The sequence below is a fragment of the Amblyraja radiata genome, chromosome X (genome assembly GCF_010909765.2).
Source record: "Amblyraja radiata isolate CabotCenter1 chromosome X, sAmbRad1.1.pri, whole genome shotgun sequence".
Taxonomy (NCBI): domain Eukaryota; kingdom Metazoa; phylum Chordata; class Chondrichthyes; order Rajiformes; family Rajidae; genus Amblyraja; species Amblyraja radiata.
In genome coordinates this window covers 7769525-7786762 of record NC_045999.1, presented here as the reverse complement: position 1 = coordinate 7786762, position 17238 = coordinate 7769525, and the positions used below count along the sequence as shown (strand labels likewise).

General features: G+C 49.1%; 1 protein-coding gene across 2 annotated transcripts in view; it reads left to right on the top strand.

Annotated features, from left to right (window-relative positions):
- The window catches only part of LOC116968128 (RNA-binding protein with multiple splicing 2), a 94673-nt gene extending 82886 nt beyond the window's left edge, over positions 1–11787 (top strand). For both annotated transcript variants that reach the window (XM_033014746.1, XM_033014747.1), the window contains 2 exons: positions 7111–7180; positions 10804–11787. In XM_033014746.1, the coding sequence (XP_032870637.1) occupies positions 7111–7173 (63 nt within the window). In that variant the 3' untranslated portion in view covers positions 7174–7180; positions 10804–11787. The remainder of the gene's footprint in view (positions 1–7110; positions 7181–10803) is intronic.
- The last annotated feature ends 5451 nt before the right edge of the window (positions 11788–17238 follow it).

Sequence of the window (17238 nt, the reverse complement as noted above, 5' to 3'; positions counted from 1 at the left end):
CCTGGGGTGGTGGGAGTGAGAGAGGGGGGGGGGGAGGGAGGGTTGGAGAGGAATTTGATAATAATAATAAGAGTTGCTAACTAGCTTTCATCTGCTTCATGCCATTGAGACTGCATTGTTCATTGTAAGTTCAAAGCCATTCGGCCCATTGAGTCTACTCTGCTATTCAATCATGGCTGTTCTATCTTTCCCCCTCAATCCCATTTTTCTGCCTTCTCTCCATAATCTCTGACACCCTTTTCTTGGGGCCCCCTTCGGTCGTGGCTGACCTTGGGTGTCTCCAGGGTGCTATTCCCTATATGGAGGACGCCTGTGCGTGACTTTGTTTAACGTGGGGAGACTGGTGCACAGACAGCCACCCCACGGTCCTTGACAGATCTGGGTCAGGATCCAGTGGCATGGAGTCCAAGACGACCGGAGACCCTTTTCTGCTGCAGCCTTCATCCGCCTTCCCAGCCGCTGTGACGCTCCACTAAGGTCAGCCATCGTCCTCCGCCTGTTCCACCGTTGAGGTCTTGGTTGGATTGCTCTTTGTCAGAGACCAGACCTCCCCCTCGACCCTACCGCCATGGGTGATCCTACCAGGAGCACAGCTCCAGGCGGCATCGCTCTCAGGACCACACAAGCTTCTCCACCACGACAAGGTGACAATCCACGGAGAACCCTTGCATATCAAGTGTCTGTCAATCTCTGCCTTAAAAATACCGAGTGACTTGGCCTCCACAGCAATGAATTCCAGATTCACCATCTCTGGCTAAACATTCCTCCAATTATTCGTTTAAAGTCTGACTTAAACCTCCACCCACATCTTCCTCAACTGGACATGTAATCTTGGTCATTGTTCTTAAGCATGCTGTGCCTTTGCAATGCTTTTTAAGCATAAGATACGGCACGGTGGCGGAGCGGTAGAGTTGCTGCCTCACAGCGCCAGAGACCCGGGTTCAATCCTGACTACGGGTGCTGTCTGTACAGAGTTTGTACGTTCTCCCCGCGACCTGCGTTGGTTTCCTCCAAGATCTCTGGTTTCCTCCCATGCTCCACAAAGACGTACAGGTTTGGTATAAATGTAAACATTGTCCCTTGTGTGAGTGTATTGGGTGGTGTTAATGTGCGGGGATCGCTGGTCAGTACGGACTCGGTGGGCCGAAGGGCCTGTTCCACTCTGTATCTCTAAACTATGTGCAAGACATTCCCGATGCCTCATCTGATGAAAGGATGGCAATAAAGTCCCCTGCTATTCAGTGAGCGTTTTATTGACCAACTCCATCCACTTTGGGCGGCAGTGACATGCGGTGAGGTCAATGGTGGGAAGGCACTGGCTAATATCAGTGGCCCGGCCCTCCCTGTATTGATCACTGCGGCTCCCTGGGGAGAGAGAGGGGATGGAGCTGTGTGCGTGAAGCACGGCGACTGGAGGGGCGGGAGCGTTGCCCCGCAGAGCCGGTCTTAGGAGGTGCGGGGCCCAATTGAGAACAATTTTGGTGAGCCCCAGGTTCCCAGCCAAGGTCTGTAGAATCATAGAAATACAAATAAAGTCTATTATAGACTTCATATCTCTATGGTAGAATGGAAAGTAATCAAAGTGCCTGTGAGTTAATGGACCAAACGGATCTAAGCTACATTTTAATATAAAATTACATACATGTAAGCCTACAAGTAACAAACAAAATATGTAGATCACCTCTGAAAAGTACATAGTTACAATACCACTTGGTTTAGTGACTGTGAAATGGAAAAAAAGTAATTTAATTACTGGCAAACCAATAACTATTGGCAAAAAAACAGTTCAGGCATTATATTTTGGGCTTCAGCCCCATCCTAATGGGTGGCACAGTGGTAGAGTCGCTGTCTAGCAGCTTCAGAGACCCGGGTTCGATCCTGACCTCGGGTGCTGTCTGTGCGGAGTTTGTGTGCTCTCCCCGGGACTGTGTTGGTTTTCTCCGGGTGCTCTGGTTTCTTCCCACATTCCAAGGTTCACTGGCTTCTGTAAATTGGAAATTGTCCCTAGTGTGCAATAGACAATAGGTGCAGGAGTAGGCCATTCAGCCCTTCGAGCCAGCACCACCATTCAATGTGATCATGGCTGATCATCCCCAATCAGTACCCCGTTCCTGCCTTCTCCCCATATCCCCTGACTCCGCTATCTTTAAGAGCCCTATACAGCTCTCTCTTGAAAGTATCCAGAGAACCGACCTTCACTGCCCTCTGAGGCAGAGAATTCCACAGATTCACCACTCTCTGGTCACTGGCCCTGTTTCCACGCTGTTTATTTAAGCTGGATTAAACTTTGAAATTTCAGATTAATAATCAAAATTAATAATTGATCCAGAACTGGAACCCACTGTGCTTTCAAATATTTCAAATAACTTGTAGGCTTTGCCTGAAAAGTAATTCTAAAAGGATCTGATTAATGTTTGGCTTGATGCATTAGTCATTTAACCATAAAGCTATAGTTGTATAGCAGAGAAATAGACTCTTGACCCAAACTTGTCCATGCTGTTTTGCCCATTAATGCTAATCCCATTTTAGTTTAGAGATACAGTGCGGAAACAGGCCCTTCGGCCCACCGAGTCCGTGCCGACCAGAGATCCCCACACGTTAACACTATCCTACACAAACTAGGGACAATTTACATTCCAGAGATGCTGCCGGTCCCGCTGAGTTACTCCTGCATTTTGTGTCTTATCTTCAATTTTCTTGGCCCCACTCTGGGAGTAGGAGTGAGGGCGGATCCGGATCGGCAACGGCCGTGAGCCATTTACCAAGCCAATTAATCTACAAACCTGTACGTCTTTGGAGTGTGGGAGGAAACCGAAGATCTCGGACAAAACCCACGCAGGTCAGGATTCAAGAGAGTTTATTGTCATGTGTCCCAGATAGGACAATGAAATTCTTGCTTTGGGGAGAACGTACAAACTCCGTATAGACAGCGCCTGTAGTCGGGATCGAACCCGGGTCTCTGGCGCTGTAAGGCAGCAACTCTACCGCTGCGCCACCGCGCCCACCATACTGCCTGTATCCAACTATCTTTTTAACTGCTGGTCTCTTAAGGGCCTGTCCCACTTGGGCCGTCATTTACGCGACAGGCCGGTAGTGACGGTCGCGCGTGTCGTCATGCGTCCGCACAGCCGTCTGGAGCGCGTGACGCCATTTGAAGATGGACACAAAATGCAGGAGTAACTCAGTGGGACCGGCAGCATCTCTGGAGAGAAGGAATGGATGATGTTTCGGGTCGAGACTCTTCTTTTTTGACCCACAATATCTGCCCGAATATGGCAAGACCATCACTTATTTTTAAGGCAGAGGTTTGATAGGTTTTTGATTATAATAACTTTATTTATAATAATAACTTTATTTATAAAGCACTTTAAACAACTGCAGTTGCCACAAAGTGCTGTACATGAGAACTCATGGACAAAAAGCTATTACAAACCATTAAAAACCGTAAAACGAAGGACTATAAAAAACACACTAAAAATTAAAAGACATTAAAAGCACTAAGAACAGGAGCAATGCCTCAGCCAGTGTCGAAAGCCAAAGAATAAAAATGTGTTTTTAGGGAGGATTTGAAGATGGGCAGTGAGGGGGCCTGTCTGATGTGCAGCGGCAAGGTGTTCCAGAGTACGGTGTTGGGGGTTATAGGGTTGTGAGGGAAAGATAGAGTTGTGAATCTGTGGAATTCTCTGCCACAGAAGGCAGTGGAGTCCAAATCACTGGATGTTTTCAAGAGTGTTAGATTTAGCTCTTGGGGCTAACGGAATCAAGGGATATGGGGAGGTTGAGGTTGAAGATAGACACAAAATGCTGGAGTAACTCAGCGGGACAGGCAGCATCTCTAGAGAGAAGGGATGGGTGACGTTTCAGGTCGAGGCCCTTCTTCAGACCTTCTCGACCCAAGACATCACCCGTTCCTTCTCTCCGGAGATGCCGCCTGTCCCGCTGAGTTACTCCAGCACTTGTGTCTCTTGCTTCGATTTAAACCAGGATCTGCAGTTCCTTCCTATTCATTCTCCCTCGAGGTTGTACCATTTGTGGGAAAGCACCTCACTTGCAAGTTTCGACTGTGAAAACTGTGTCTCAACCTCTGCGGTGCTTGGAGCATAAATCAGTTTGGCTGTTCAGCGGATTGGATTTGGATTTTGGATTGCGGTCTCTTGCAACCCGAGTCATCTGGATCTGTCGACTTCCTTTCCCACAGCCTTGTGAGCCCTTGTGGCCGGGGGGGGGGGGGGAGGGATGTGATCATTTGCACCTGAGCTCCATAAAAACAAAAGAGGAGGAGAGGAGGGGGGGGGGAGGGAATTGAAAGTAAGATGAGAGTTCCCGCTTGCCCAGCTGCTAAACTCAACCAAGTACCATGAAAGAATTTCGGGAAAGGAAGAAAGAGAATCTCGTGTAGGAGGGAACTGCAGATGCTGGTTTAAACCGAAGATAGACACAAAAAGCTGGAGTGGCTCAGCAGGACAGGCAGCATCTCTGGAGAGAAGGAATGGGTGACGTTTCGGGTCGAGACCCTTCGTCCCTTCTACCCCTCCCCCACCCCAATCGCACCAGCTTCTCGTTTTCACCCAACTAACAGCTGACAGTGGCCTGATTCCGTTATCAAATCTACATTCCAGTGTAGTGAGACCAGGCAGGTTGCTGAGCTACTCCAGCACTTTGTCCTTTTGTGTATTAACCAGCATCTGCAGTTCCTTGTCTCTAAATTTTGACTATGCCTACTCTATTTAGACCTCTAATTCTATATACCTAGTGTCCTCTCAGCCTTGGTTTCTAATACAAAAGATCCATGGCTTGTTTTTCAAACTATGGGAGTTTTTATTTTGACTGCATAATTTCTTGTGCCCAGTCTGTCCCTGACACATGGTCAAACTTCCTGAAGTTATATAAATCTTGGATCTGGTGGCTTGAACGTTGGGTTTTCCAACTGCAACTTGTCCTGAGATGAAACGGTGACATGTTGGCGTTGGGTCGGCCATTTTAAATCTCGTGTGGGGCAACTTTAATTTGAGGTTTTCATTGTTCATGGGGTTTGGATAACGTTGGCAAGGCCAGTTCATTTAGAGGTACCATCGCCGAGCGGGACGATGCCTTACCCGGGCCGCCGTGTGGAGCTGCGGAGTGCTGGGCCTGCCGACTTCAACATCGTGGAGCTGTGGTCTGCGGAGGTTCCAGCCGCGGGCAGCGCTGGCTTTAAACACCAGCATCTTTCGCCCAGGTCGCCAGTGTTGGAACACCGCCTGTGGTCTTCGGGAGCCGCGGCCTCTGGTAGGAAGCGGCCGATTCGGATCTCCAAGCCGCTGAGAGTGTTCTTCGCGACGTCAGAGTTCCATCATCCCGGCGAGAGGGCCTGAAATTGCGGTGACTGTGGAGGCCTCAATAGGCCTGACCACCGGTGAACATGGAGGAAGTGGACTGAATTTTTCTGCCTTCCCTCACAGTGGGAAACGTTGATCCCGCTGTGAGGGGATGTTTTTTATGTTTAATGTTAAATTCTATAATGTGTTTATCTTATTGGTGTGCTGCAATGGCAACTCAAATTTCACTGCACCAGTTGGTGTATGTGACCATAAATGTCCTTTGTCCTTTGTCCATCCTCTCCCCAAGTACCTTCCCCTGCAGCGGGGGAGATGTAACACCTGTCCCTCAACTACCTCCATCTTGCGGCCCCAGCAGTGCTTCCAGATGAGACAGATGTTGACGTACACCTCCTCTAACCTCACCTGTTCCCGGTGTAGCCTTCTGTATTCTACCGAGGCCAAGCACAGACTCGGCGATCATTTCGCCAAACACTTGCACTTGATCCACCAAGGCCTGCTGGTTCTTGGTTGCTATCCATTCTAGCTCGTCCCATTCCCACACCGACCTTTCTTTCTATCCTGGGCCCACTCCATTGTCACACACAACAGAACCTCATTCCTCGCTTGGGTAGCTTACAACCTAACGCCCCTGTCCCACTTAGAAAACCTGAACAGAAACCTCTGGAGACTTTGCGCCCCACCCAAGGTTTCCGTGCGGTTCCCGGAGGTTTTTTGTCAGTCTCCCTACCTGCTTCCACTACCTGCAACCTCCAGCAACCTCCGGGAACCGCACAGAAACCTTGGGTGGGGCGCAGAGGCTTCCGTTCAGGTTTCCTAAGTGGGACAGGGGCATAACGGAATGAACATTGGAGTCTCCAATTTTGGGTAATGACATAACTCCCCCTCTCCCTTCCCCCCCCACCCCCTCCTCCCCGATACCTATTGACCATTGAAGTGTTTTATCTCACACAGTTCCATACACGTGGCTTCTTCTTATCGATTCCACACACAGGATTAGAAGTAGGTCAGCCAGAGTCGAACACACTTCTCTGCATCTGCATACAATGGTGTCTGTCCTGTGCGTGGCGGTGGGAAGATTGGTGGAAACAGGGCCCTGACGTGAACGCTCTTAGCTTGACCCCATGCAAGTTGCTTAAGATGGGGACTAGCTCATCGAGATGGAAGAGATGATCAGAGTGTAGCAAGTGGAGCAACCCTTTGATATGTTGGAGATTGCACTAGTTTGGTCTATTGTCATGTGTAACGAGTTAAGGGCCTGTCCCACTTGGCCGTCATTAGCGCAACAGGCCGGTAGTGATTGGTGTGCGACAGTCCTGCGCATCACCATACACCCGCACAGCCATCTGGAGCGCGTGACGTCATTTGAACACCCAGTTTATGATATTTTACCCAGTTTATGATATTTATGGTGATTTTCCAAAATGTTCCCGTTTCTTGAGTGGAGCCGGCAATTGGAAAAACTGCAGATGTAATGCCCCTATTCAAAAAGAAATAGGTGAATGAAAAGTAGCAAGCTGCAGGCCAAATTAATCTGTGGGAAGGAACTGCAGATGCTGGTTTAAATTGAAGATGGACACAAAATGCAGGAGCAACTCAGCGGGACCGGCAGCATCGCTGGAGAGAAGGAATGGATGATGTTTCGGGTCGAGAGTCTTCTACAGTCTGAAAGAAGGGTCTCGACCCGAAACGTCACCCAATGCGTCAGAATTAGAATCTTGCTGCTCAGAGCAAACTTACCAAAGTTGTTAGTTCTGTAACTACAGTGGAGTTTTTAATTTTTGTGTTTCAGATGCGCTGGTATCCTCCTTCTGAAGCTTCACCACAAGGATGGAAGTCTCGTCAGTTTTGCTAAGTATATAGTGAGTATCCCCATAGCTGGGTGTATCCTGATGGTGTTTGCCATGCATGCTTGTACCCTTCTGCTGCTTCCACTTGCTCATGGACTACATCTCACCTTGGTGTTTTAGAAACATAGAAAATAGGTGCAGGATAGGCCATTCGGCCCTTCAAGCCAACACCGCCATTCAATATGATTATGACTGATCCAATTCCTGCTTTCTCCCTAATATCCCTTGATTCCGTTAGCCCTAAAAGCTAAATCTAACTCTCTCTTGAATACATCCAATGAATTGGCCTCCACTGCCTTCTGTGGCAGAGAATTCCACAGATTCACAACTCTCTGGGTGAAAAAGTTTTTCCTCATCTCAATTCTAAATGGCCGACCACTTATTCTTAAACTGTGACCCCTGGTTCTGGACTCCCCCAACATCGGGAACATTTTTCCTGCATCTACCCTGTCCAATCCGCTTAAGAATTTTATATATTTCTATAAGATCCCTTCTCATCCTAAATTCCAGTGAATACAAGCCCAGTCGACCCATTCTTTCATCATAGGTCAGTCCCGCCATCCCCGGAATTAACCTGGTGAACCTACGCTGCACTCCCTCAATAGCAATAATGTCCTTCCTCAAGTTAGGAGACCAAAATTGCACACAATACTCCAGGTGCAGTCACACCAGGGCCCTGTACAACAGCAGTAGGACATCCTTGCTCCTAAACTCAAATTCTCTTGCAATGAAGGCCAACATGCCATTATCTTTTTTCACTGCCTGCTGTACCTGCATGCTTACTTTCAGTGACTGATGTACAAGGACACCCAGGTCTCGTTGCACCTCCCCTTCTCCTAATCTGACACCATTCGGATAATAATCTGCCTTCCTGTTCTTGCCACCAAAGTGTATAACCTCACATTTATCCACATTATACTGCATCTGCCATGCATTTGCCCAACCTATCCAAGTCATAGCATCCTCCTGGCAGCTCACACTGCCATCCAGCTTTGGGCCATCCGCAAACTTAGAGATGTCCCTCGTCTAAATGGTTAATATATATTGTAAACAACTGAGGTCCCAGCACCGAGCCTTGCGGCATCCGACTAGTCACTGCCTGCCATTCTGAAAAGGACCCGTTAATTCCGACTCTTTGCTTCCTGTCTGCCAACCATTCTCTATCCATGTCAACATCTTATCCCCAATGCCATGTGCTCTAATTTTGCACACTAATCTCTTGTGTGGGATCTTGTCAAAGGCTTTTTGACAGTCCAGATACACCACATCCACTGGCCCTCCCAAGTAACTTGAAATTGGAGAAACCGAATGCATACCGCTGGGGTCTAATGGGCTGTCCCACTTGGCTGTCATTTGCACGTCACATAGATGGCGCGCGAAGATTTTGTACATCACAAAACCTGCGACATCGCGCGTGGCCACGCGTCACTGCCTATGTCATCGCGCACCATCGCGCACGGGAAGAACTTGCAAACTTCCTACATGGCACCCAAGGTCAGGATCGAACCCGTGTCTCTGATTTCTCTACCCGCTGCGCAGTGGTACCGCCCTGTATTGACTTTGCCCGATGCCATCATCTGGTGCTGCTGACCTACAGAGTGGTACAGCGTAGAAACGGGCCCTTCGGCCCAACTTGCCCACACACCAGCCAGCATGTCCCAGCTACACTAGTCCCACCTGCCCGCGTTTAGCCCATATCCCTCCAAACCCGTCATGTCCATGTACCTGCCCAACTTTGGGATAGTCCCAGCCTCAACTACCTCCTCTGGCAGCTTGTTCCATACACCCACCACCCTTTGTGTGAAAAGGTTACCCCTCAGATTCCTTGTTCCCTTCACCTTAAACCTATGTCCTCTGGTCCTCGAATCGCCTACTCTGGGCAAGAGACTCTACCCGATCTATTTCATACCTGATTTTACACGCAAATATCTTGGGGAGAGAGAGAGATGCTCGGACTAGAAGTGGTCACTAATTTGAACGATGAGCTCGATACATCATGGAATGGTGTAAAGCCAGCTGGCATTTTCACAACTTTCTTTCCAAACGCCTCCTCATGTTTCCAGCCACCACTCCCTTCTGCAGTCATTCATTGACACATTCCTTTGAAGTGATGCAAGTTAAAGGAGGAATTATCATCCCTAGACCCATAGGGCAGACGATTGTTGCAGTTCCTGAAACCTCCGACCCTCTTAATGCTTCCTGTGTTCTCGGCCCATAACGTCACCTATCATCTATGTTCTCCAGAGATGCTGCCTGAACCCGCTGAGTTGCACCAGCGTTTTGTGTCCATCTTTGGTAGAAGCCAGCATCTAATAATAATAATAATAAATTTTATTTAATGGGCGCCTTTCAGACATCTCAAGGACACCTTACATAGTTCCTTATTACATTTAGACCATCTTTAGCTCACACTGTCCCCCACACACACTAGGGACGATTTGCAATTTCACCGAAGCCAATTAACCAACAAGCCTGTACGTCTTTGGGGTGTGGGAGGAACCCGGAGCACCCAGAGAAAACCCACACAGGCCAATAGACAGTAGACAGTCTATTGACCAGCGTGTGTTTACTCTGGGAGCTCCGGTCGCAGGGAGAGCGTACAAACTCAGCACAGACAGCACCCGTAGTCAGGATTGAAGCCGGATCTCTGGCACTGTAATACAATACAATGTTTATTGTAATTTGAACCTCAAATGAATTTCAAACGAAATTTGGTTTCTGCAGTCATGCAACACGAATAAAAATCCCAAGACACAGTTAACACAATTTACACAAACATCCATCACAGTGAATCTCCTCCTCACTGTGATGGAAGGAAAAGTCATTGTTTCTCCCCTGTTTTCCATTCTTCTCCCGATGATAAAACACCCGGCGGGCGATGGCAAGTCCTGCGGCCGTTAAGGCCGCTCCGGGCGATGTAAGGCCCTACTCCGGGTCGTTTTTAACCCCGCGATTCGGGCCCGAGAAGTTGCCAATAGACAATAGGTGCAGGAGTGGGCCATTTGCCCCTTTGAGCCAGCACCGCCATTCAATGTGATAATGGCTGATCGCAACATTGCCGTTGCGGGAGCTCCGAAAAGCGGTCTCCCACTAGGGACCCGCGAGCTCCCGATGTCATCGTCCACCGGGCCTGCGGCTGGTGCCTCCGAAGTCAGGTCGTAGCCACGCGCCACCACAGCTCTCCACGCTCTGAAGCCGGCCAACTCCACGATGGTGAGTCCGCAGGCTCCGGGACTGGAGCTCCCAGGTCATTCCGGCTGGAGGCCGCTCCACGGTGCTAGGCCCCAACGACAATGGAGACCTGACAGGGAAAAGTTCGGGTCCCCCGTACAGGGAAGAGATTTAAACGTTTCCCCCCCCCGTCCCCCATGTATACACAGTTAAACACAATATATAAACTACAACCAAACTATACACTCACCAGGACAAAAATGTTTTTAAAAGACAGACGGACTGCAGAGGCCGCTGCCTTGAGGTGCCGCCATCTTTCTCGGCAGCAACACGCCCACTGCGCCACCGTACCGCCCCCAAGTCTCGCTCGTTACTTTTTTTTCAATCTTGAATGCTCCTTGGGTGGCCAAATATTCAAGATGGCTAACTATGTCTTCGATGTTTCTTTCCCCCCCCCCCCCCAGACTTCCCCAATTCGACGACTAAAAGTTTCTCCATGGAGTGATTCGCAAGGATGGACTGGATTTAGTTTTTGTGGGGTTGTTGTTTGAAGGAGATATGGAACAGCTGCATCATTTCCTCTGGGATGGAGCAGTCACTGGCCTGTGGATTAAGAACTTTTTTGGTGAACTTTGTTGTGGGAGGCCTTGTAACCTGGCAGTGCAGTCGATCCACGCACCGGCTCTTTTAAGATGGCACCACCGCTGTGAAGCTTTCAAAAGTTAAGGGTTGACATCGAAGGAACTGGATTCCAAAGACCAGCATGGGATGTTAGTCTCGTCTTGTGAGATGTGTCTTTCTTTTCTGTAGATGTGTCGGCCATTTTACCCTGTGCCCCCTCGCCTCGTCCCTCTCTGTTCCTCCAAGTCCCCGTAGATCAGCATTGTCCAACGTCTGAGGAAGGTTCACAGGAGATCAATTAATCTCCCGACTTGCGATGCTCTTGACACCATTCCCTTTGGAAAGGGGGGAGAGGGAGGGGGAGGGGAGGGGAGGGGGGATGTCACCTCCATATTTGAAGCTCTCACAGCCTCCATTTTAATTGCCCTGACCAGGTAGCGTGCCTCCACCGGAGAAACCACCTTGCCAAATATCAGCTGTTCTTGTTAAAAGTATTTTGAACAATATTGAGTACAAGTATTTTTGTACTGGTGTAATGAAGAATATTTATGCATCAAGGATTTTTTGTGCAATTTAAAAAAAAAAAAATTGTAATCTGTATTATAACTTAATGTTAGTTCAGTTGCGTTTGGAGATGCTGAATATAGCCCATACTGGTAGTTTAAAAGTGCAATTGTATTGTGTTCTTTGCTTACTTTTGCTGTTCAGTACTGAAGGTATTAAGAGTGAGGTTGTAATGCTTGTACAAGGACTGCAAGATTTTGTGATGCAAGTCGCTGATCCTTCTAGAATGTGAAACTGGATTATAAAAGATGATGTTAAATAGTTTCAGCGGTCGTGTGTGTGTGATTCTACGGGCGTTCCCAGGGGGGGGGGATGCGGTTTTAACGGACATTTAAAGGGCCTCGTCTGTCCCACTTTTACGAGGCAATTCACGAATTCTCCCTTGATTCAAACTACGCCGTAGGAGTCCGTGGATATATCGCGGCGGCTCGTTATGCCAGTTGTAGGTACTCGTGGCATCAGGTAAGTCGGGACGTTTTTTTTTCCAGCCCGAGAAAAAATGTCCACGAGTGAAAATAAAAATGGTCGGGATGAAAGAAATTGCAACTTTTTACTCGTAAGGAGGGCAGCGAAATGGTCGTGGGAATTCGTAGACAGACTCGTAGGAGTTTGTGAACAGAGTCGTGGAAGGTCGTAGGAGTTCGTAGATTACCGCGATCTTGATTTTTTTTTTTAGGTCCTTTAAACTTGGCAGAGGTTTTGAATTAAGTCGTGAGAGTGAACACAGGCCCTTAAGTCTGCTCGTGCTAGCTACTTGAGTCATAGACTGATACAGTGTGGAAATGGGCCCTTCGGCCCAACTTCTCCACACCGGCCAACAATGTCCCAGCTACACTAATCCCACTTGCCTGCGCTTGGTCCATATCCCTCTGAACCTGTCCTATCTATGTACCTGTCCAACTGTTTCTTAAACGATGGGATATGCCCAGCCTCGACTACCTCCTCTGCCAGCTTGTTCCATACACCCACCACCCTCTGTGTGGAAAATGTTACCCCTTCGCTTCCTATTAAATCTTTTCTCCTTTTTCTCACGGAGAGTGGTGAGTCTGTGGAATTCTCAGGTGGAGGCAGGTTCTCTGGATGCTTTCAAGAGAGAGCTAGATAGGGCTCTTAAAAATAGCGGAGTATATGGGGAGAAGGCAGGAACGGGGTACTGATTGTGGATGATCAGCCATGATCACATTGAATGGCGGTGCTGGCTCGAAGGGCCGAATGGCCTACTCCTGCACCTATTGCCTATTGTCTATTGTCCTCACCTTAAACCTATGTCCTCTGGTCTTCGATTCACTTACTCTGGGCATGAGACTCTGGGCGGCTACCCGATCTATTCCTCTAATGATTTTGTACACCTCTGCGAGATCACGCCTCATCCTCCTGCGCTCCAAGGAATAGAGTCCCAGTCTGCTCAACCTCCCTCGAGTCCTGGCAACATCCTCGTAAATCTTCTCTGAGCCTTTCCGGCTTGAATGAGAAAACTAGCAATTGGAACCTTTGTGCGGGAGTGTGTTTTGGCAATGTAACATCTCTTGGATGGGAGTGGGCCATTTGGGATTTAACATCTGCTTCATTCAAAAAGTTGAGGCTAATATCACAGTCATAAAGTGCTTGGAGGAGTCTTCAGCCCAACGTCCTTTTTAGCCTTGTCCCATTTGCTTGTTTAATCCTTATCCTTCTAGAACTTTCCTATCCTTGGGCGGCACAGTGGCGCAGTGGTAGAGTTGCTGCCTTGCAGCACCGGAGACCCGGGTTCGATCCCGGCTACGGGTGCTGTCTGTGAGGAGTTTGTGCGTTCTCCCCGTGACCTGCGTATGCTCCCCAGCAATCTCTGTATGCCAGTACTATCCTGCGCACACACACACACGCACACGCACACGCACACACACACACACACACACACACACACACACACACACACACACACACACACACAATATTGTCCCTAGTGTGTAATAGACAATAGGTGCAGGAGTAGGCCATTCGGCCCTTTGAGCCAGCACCGCCATTCAATGTGATCACGGCTGATCATCCCCAATCAGTACCCCGTTCCTGCCTTCTCCCCATATCTCCTGACTCCGCTATTTTTAAGAGCCCTATCTAGCTCTCTCTTGAAAGTATCCAGAGAACCCGCCTCCACCTCCCTCTGAGGCAGAGAATCCCAGTGCACCGCTTGATCACTGGTCGGCGCGGACTCGATGGGCCGAAGGGCCTGTTTCCGCGCTGTGTCTCTCTAAAGTCCAAAGGAGTTGAAACCAGGACATTCCTCATCCATCTCCGAAAACTCCCATTTTAATTACATTTTCACTGTTTTCAGAATATTTATCTTGTGCGATGGCAGATAAATTGAAGACATACGAAGTGTTTCATCTGCATGTCCTTCCCCCCCATATAAACTTCTTGTTCCTGCTTGTCAAAGAGATTTCCTTTCATCTCAGATTTTACAGCCTAATTATTATTCTCTAATTATTTAGCTTCGAGGGTGGGAAGCACAAACTTGTACTATCTTTTAGCCTTTGCCCCTCTTGTTCACTTTAGTCTTTTTCCCAAGGACTTTAATGCATTGTATCTTTGTCATCTTTTCTAATTTCCCGAACTATTTTAACCAAATTTTTCCCCTGTACCGATAATTTGGAGATGCAGCAGGGAAACAGGCCCTTCGGCCCATTGCGCTCATGCTATTACCTGTGAACACTAGTTCTGTTATGCCGCTTGTTCAGCCATTCCCTACACATTGGGGGCAATTTTGGGGCACCCAATGAACCAACAGACCCGCACGTCTTTGGAAGCCAGAGAGCCCGTCCTCTGATGCTGTCTGTGAGGTGTTTGCAGGATCTCCCTAAGTGATTGCAGGGAGAACGTGCAGACAGCACCCAAGGTCGGGATCGAACTTGCGTCTCAGGTGGTGTTAGGCAGCAGCTTGCCATTGTGCTACCAACCTAGGAATCACAAGTGATAGGAGCAAAATTAGGCCATTCGGCCCATCAATTCTGCCCTGCCAATTTATCATGGCTGATCTATCTCTCCCTCCTAACCCCATTCTCCCGACTTCTCCCCGTAACCCCTGACACCCGTACCAATCAAGAATCTATCCATCTCTGCCTTAAATCTATCCACTGACTTGGCCTCCACAGCCTTCTGTGGCAAAGAATTCCATAGATTCACCACCCTCTGGCTAAAGAAATTCCTCCTCATCTCCTTCCTAAAAGAACTTCCTTTAATTCTGAGAGAACGTCCTTTGATTCTGATTAAGAATTATTGGGCATATGCGGCATTTTGACAGCACTTGGCCTGGTGTACTCGAGAGTGTTTCCCCTAGTGGGAGAGTCCAGAACCAGAGGTCATAGCCTCAGAATTAAAGGACTTTCCTTTAGGAAGGAGATGAGGGGGAATTCCTTTAGTCAGAGGGGGGTGAATCTGTGGAGGCCATTAATCAATGGATAATTCTAAGGAAGAGATAGATTCTTGATAAGTGTTGGAGGGATTGTGGGGAGAAGGCAGGAGAATGGGATTGGGAGGGAGAGAGATCAGCTATGATTGAATGGCCTGATTCTGCTTCTATCATTTCTGAATTTGAGATCAGGCTTGAAATGTGAAGCCAGAGGAAAGGAAGTTTGGAGGGGGGGGTGAGGTGTAAAGTTACTCCCAAGCTGCTGATGAAAGAAGAGTGACATGTAGACCACAATGTGCTGGAGTCACTCAGCGGGTCAGGCAACGGACTGAGGAAGGGTTTCGACCCGAAACGTTGCCCATCCGTTATTCTCCAGAGATGCTGCCTGACCCGCTGAGTTAAGGGCCTGTCCCACGAGCATGCGACCTGCATGCGGCAAGCGCGACCTAACGTGGTCGCTTGAGCCGTGCGGCAAGCGCGACCAAACCAGAAGCGGGAGCCGCGCGGAGGTCGAGTGAGTGACACGGCGTCGAGGCGGCTGCGGGCCGGCGGGCCGTTGCCGCGCGGAATTTTTGAACACGGCCAGTTTTTCGGAGCCCCGCGTGATGTCGGGACCAGCTCCGCACAATTCCGGAGATCGAAGTGGGACCGGCCCCGCGAGGCCGTACGGCTCAAGCGACCACGTTAGGTCGAGCTTGCCACATGCAGGCGCATGCTGGTGGGACAAACCCTTAACTCCAGCACTTTGTGTCTTTTTTTTGTAAACCGGCACCTGCAGTCCCTTATTTCACCATTCAACATTGCCCTGCGAGCTGCTGTGGGATTCCATGCCTGCGGTAAGGTTCGGGGCAGGTTCTGGACAATGGCTGTTTAACTAGTCTCGGCAGGGTAATGGCTTTCTGTCTCCTTCGAAGGACTCTAAGTGGTTCATACAGTCAGTGTTGCCAATTTACAACTAGTTAAACTGACTGTAATTTGAAACCAGCACCAAACCGATCATGAAAGTTGATTCCACTGTTGCAATATTTAATGCATCTGGATGTTTATGGGGGTGGATATCAAGTGGGAGATTGTTTAGATTTGCCTGAGTGGTTTAATTTCCAAATTAAGTCAACAACCGAATATTATAGTGGTGCTTCTAATAGCTTCCTGGAATTACGTTTGCGTTTTTTAAATGGCGTGCAATGCCGCCACACGAGTGTAATAACACAGAACGTGGAGCAGGACAGCGCAGAAACAGTCTGTTTCGAACATGATGCCAAGTGCGACTGTCTGCTTGCTCATAATCCAAAGTGGTGGACACAAAATGGTGGAGTAACTCAGCGGGACGGGCAGCATCTCCGGAGAGAAGGAATGGGCGATGTTTTTCGGGTCGAGACCCTTCTTCAGAATCTTCTTCCGTCTGGTGGAGGGTCTCGACCCGAAACGTCACCCATTCCTTCCCTCCGGAGATGCCGCCCGTCCCGCTGAGTTACTCCACCATTTTGTGTCTATCCCTCCATTCCCTGCGTATCTGTGCGTCTCCCATCATCTCTGAAATGGCCAAGTAGTAGAGTTTGGTTTAGAGATACAGCGTAGAAACAGGCCCTTCGGCCCACCGAGTCCGCGCTGACCAGCGATCCCCGCACACTAACACTATCCTACACACACTAAGGACAATTTACATTTATACCAAGTCTCTTGACCTACAAACCTGTACGTCTTTGGAGTGTGGGAGGAAACCGAAGATCTCGGAGAAAATCTACGCAGGTCACGGGGAGAACGTACAAACTCCGTACAGACAGCACCCGCGGTCAGGATCGAACCCGTGTCTCTGGCGCTGTAAGGCAGCAACTCTACCTCCGTGCCACCAGCGACCCAGGTTCGATCCCAACAACGCGTGCTGCCTGTACGGGGTTTGTACGTTCTCTCCGTGACCTGTGTGGGTTTTCTCCAGGTGCTCCGGTTTCCTCCCACACTCCAAAGACGTGCGGGCTTGTAGGTTAATTGGCTTGGTGTAAAATGTAAATTGGCCCCAGTGTATGTGGGATAGCGGGGTGCGGGGCGATGGCTGGCCGGCACGGACCTGGATGGCTGAAGGGCCTGTGTCAATGCTATGTCTCTAAAGTCAGCATTGAACTTTGAATGGCGGTGCTGGCTTGAAGGGCCACATGGCCTACTCCTGCACCTATTGTCTACTGAACCCGGGTCTCGGGCGCTGTAAGGCAGCAACTCTACCGCTGCACCACCGTGCCGCCCTTATGGTGTGCTATGAACACAACACTGATCATATGTGAGGTATTTGACCATGGGGTAATACGGGGACCAATATTAATATCCCTCGTTGGAG